This window comes from Cyprinodon variegatus, unplaced genomic scaffold, assembly GCF_000732505.1.
Source record: "Cyprinodon variegatus isolate N-32 unplaced genomic scaffold, C_variegatus-1.0 Scaffold46, whole genome shotgun sequence".
NCBI lineage: Eukaryota > Metazoa > Chordata > Actinopteri > Cyprinodontiformes > Cyprinodontidae > Cyprinodon > Cyprinodon variegatus.
In genome coordinates, this window is record NW_015150499.1 from 1,889,544 (window position 1) to 1,891,913 (window position 2,370).

Sequence of the window (2,370 nt, forward strand, 5' to 3'; positions counted from 1 at the left end):
ATATATATATATATATAAATTAGTGGGAAATACTGCAGCGGTGGGTGGGAAAAATAAAGTATAATCAACCGAAACTTTCACGACCCCAGTGCAGTGTCTACGTGGACCCCCTAGGGGTCACGGACCCCCTGTTTAAGACCTCTGCCCTAAAGCCTCAGTGCTAAAGTTTAGCTGTATTTAGTCCCTTAATGCTGCAGCAGCCAAAGCAGACCCATATGATGTCAGAAAGTTCGACCATTTTCTTGCTCATCATAAATAAAGTTTTCTGCTTCTTTTTCCAGTCAGCCCAGCGGATCTGCTACATTGGCCACTAATGGGGCATCCGCCACCATGGAAGTGGGTCTAACTAGAACTGCTGATGGACGACTAGAAGCCGCCATGAGGAACTGCAAGGTTTCAACCGACCAACTTCAGATTGTTGGAACGGGTTTACCCAGGTAACTGACTCCTGGACTAATTCAGCCATTCTGGGTCTGTAGATGTACTGAAACTTTGTTTTTCTTCAGGATCGCTGAGGGGGCATTGGAAAAACTTTTAATCTACCTGGTTTGTATCTTTATTCTGTTTATTGATGCCACAGCTTAGTGACCAGAAATCATAGAACTAAAACTTAATGTTTATTGAATAGCGGAAAGGTGAAAAGGACTCTCTCTTCTAACAGGTCTGCACTCTAATCAATCAAAAAGGCATATCTGCGCTCAACAGCTACCTGAGCACAGCTCCAATGGTAGCAGACGTCTTCCCAGACCTTGGCATCAAGCTTGACTATTCCCTAACCAGAGACATCCAAGTCACAACCCAAAGCCTGGACATGTCTTTCAAAGTGAGGAAATAAGAATTTTAAGTTAAGGATGTTACTTGATGACAATCAAATTATCATGTCTTATTTAATTAGTTTTAAATTTTCAGAAGTTTCCACATTATTTTAAAAACTTTGTTCCTGGGATTAGTTCTGTTAGATTCATGATTACGCCATGTCACGTCTGCTAGGGCCAGGCATACGTGCAAAACCAGCCGCCTCTCATGGAGAAAGGTGGCGTGGAGCCTGTTTTCAAAGAGAACAACATGATGGCTTATGTGGGCATCACTGAGTTTTTCTTCAGTTCTGCAGCCAGATCATTTTACGACGCTGGGATCATGAGCAAGAAGTTCGAGGTGAGAAGAGCCTCCATTAAGTTAACATGTTAAACTTGAGCAAAAAAAAAAAACTCCTTGGTAGAACCATGTTGTTTGCATTTTTTATACTTGAAACTAAAACACCTTCTGTGTTTAAAACAGATCAAATCGAAAATTGGAAAGGCCGCTTTAAGAATCATCCAGTTTTTCACAGTAAGGAGTCAGAATCATTCCAAACAAAAGACTTTTATGATATTTAATCTGAAACAGGAGGACTCCATTGCCTCCTATTTGTTACAAAACAGAAGACAAAGCTGAACCAAAATAATCTTTCTGCAGCAACCGTGGAACCTGAGAGAATCTCTTCAAACTGAATTGAAACTCATCGAGGCACCAACTATCAAGATCACCCAGGCTGATGGCATCATCTTTAACATAAGGGTGGCGGGATCAGTCATCTCTTCAGGAAGTAGAAAGCCCACTGTCCTCTCCTTATCTGTGGTATCATAACCTCACTCTCAAAGATTTAGGTGCACTGCAAAAAATTGAAATTAAAGTCATTTTTTCTTAAAATAAGTACATTTTTTCTTGAATTGAGGAGGTAAGTGAGAAAAGTTTTCAATGGAACAAGAAAATGTACATTTAAAATAGGGAAAGAAAAATCCATTGTCCTTTTTCAAGTGCATAGTATCTAATTATCTTACTTTAAGAGTAAAAATAGTCATTCCATTGGCAAATATGTCATGAAACGAGGACAGATGGACCCAGTATTCAAGGAGAGACAGTCAGTAGGAAAGTTCAAAAGATTTATTAAATGAACAACACAACTAAAAGGGGAGCTGCTAGGATCTGTGGCACGCAGCAACTGCAGGCGGGGGGGCGGGGCATCGCCCAATCTCAGATACTCTGTAGTGGGAGAAACGCAGGTAAGTGACCAAGATCATCTGACAGAAGAGGATTATCTGAGTTGGTCACTTGCCTGGTTTAACAGTCCAGTCCAAGATGTCCCCAGTAGTCCCAGAGGTCATGCAGGAAAGCCGATCCTGGAAGGGATCCAGAACAGAAAGGAACAAACAGAACAGGATCCAGATCAGGCTGGAACAGGCAGGTGGCAGGATCCAGGCTTCCAGACATCATAGAGCTCCCAGGAGGGTTCAGAGTCTGAGAGAGTTTCGAAGCGTGACCAGGTGGTCACGCACAGGAGCAGACAGGATCAGGTGCAGATGAGCAGGCTCAGTGGAAGAGGGTAGTCGA

The 2,370-nt window shown here is 42.4% G+C and overlaps 1 protein-coding gene across 1 annotated transcript in view; it reads left to right on the forward strand.

Annotated features, from left to right (window-relative positions):
* Positions 1–287: 287 nt before the first annotated feature.
* Positions 288–2,370, forward strand: part of LOC107082036 (phospholipid transfer protein-like) — an 8,916-nt gene continuing 6,833 nt past the window's right edge. Inside the window, exons 1-6 of the mRNA XM_015370458.1 lie at positions 288–437; positions 507–546; positions 662–823; positions 991–1,155; positions 1,279–1,329; positions 1,456–1,617. Coding sequence (XP_015225944.1) covers positions 331–437; positions 507–546; positions 662–823; positions 991–1,155; positions 1,279–1,329; positions 1,456–1,617 — 687 coding nt within the window. The 5' untranslated portion in view covers positions 288–330. The remainder of the gene's footprint in view (positions 438–506; positions 547–661; positions 824–990; positions 1,156–1,278; positions 1,330–1,455; positions 1,618–2,370) is intronic.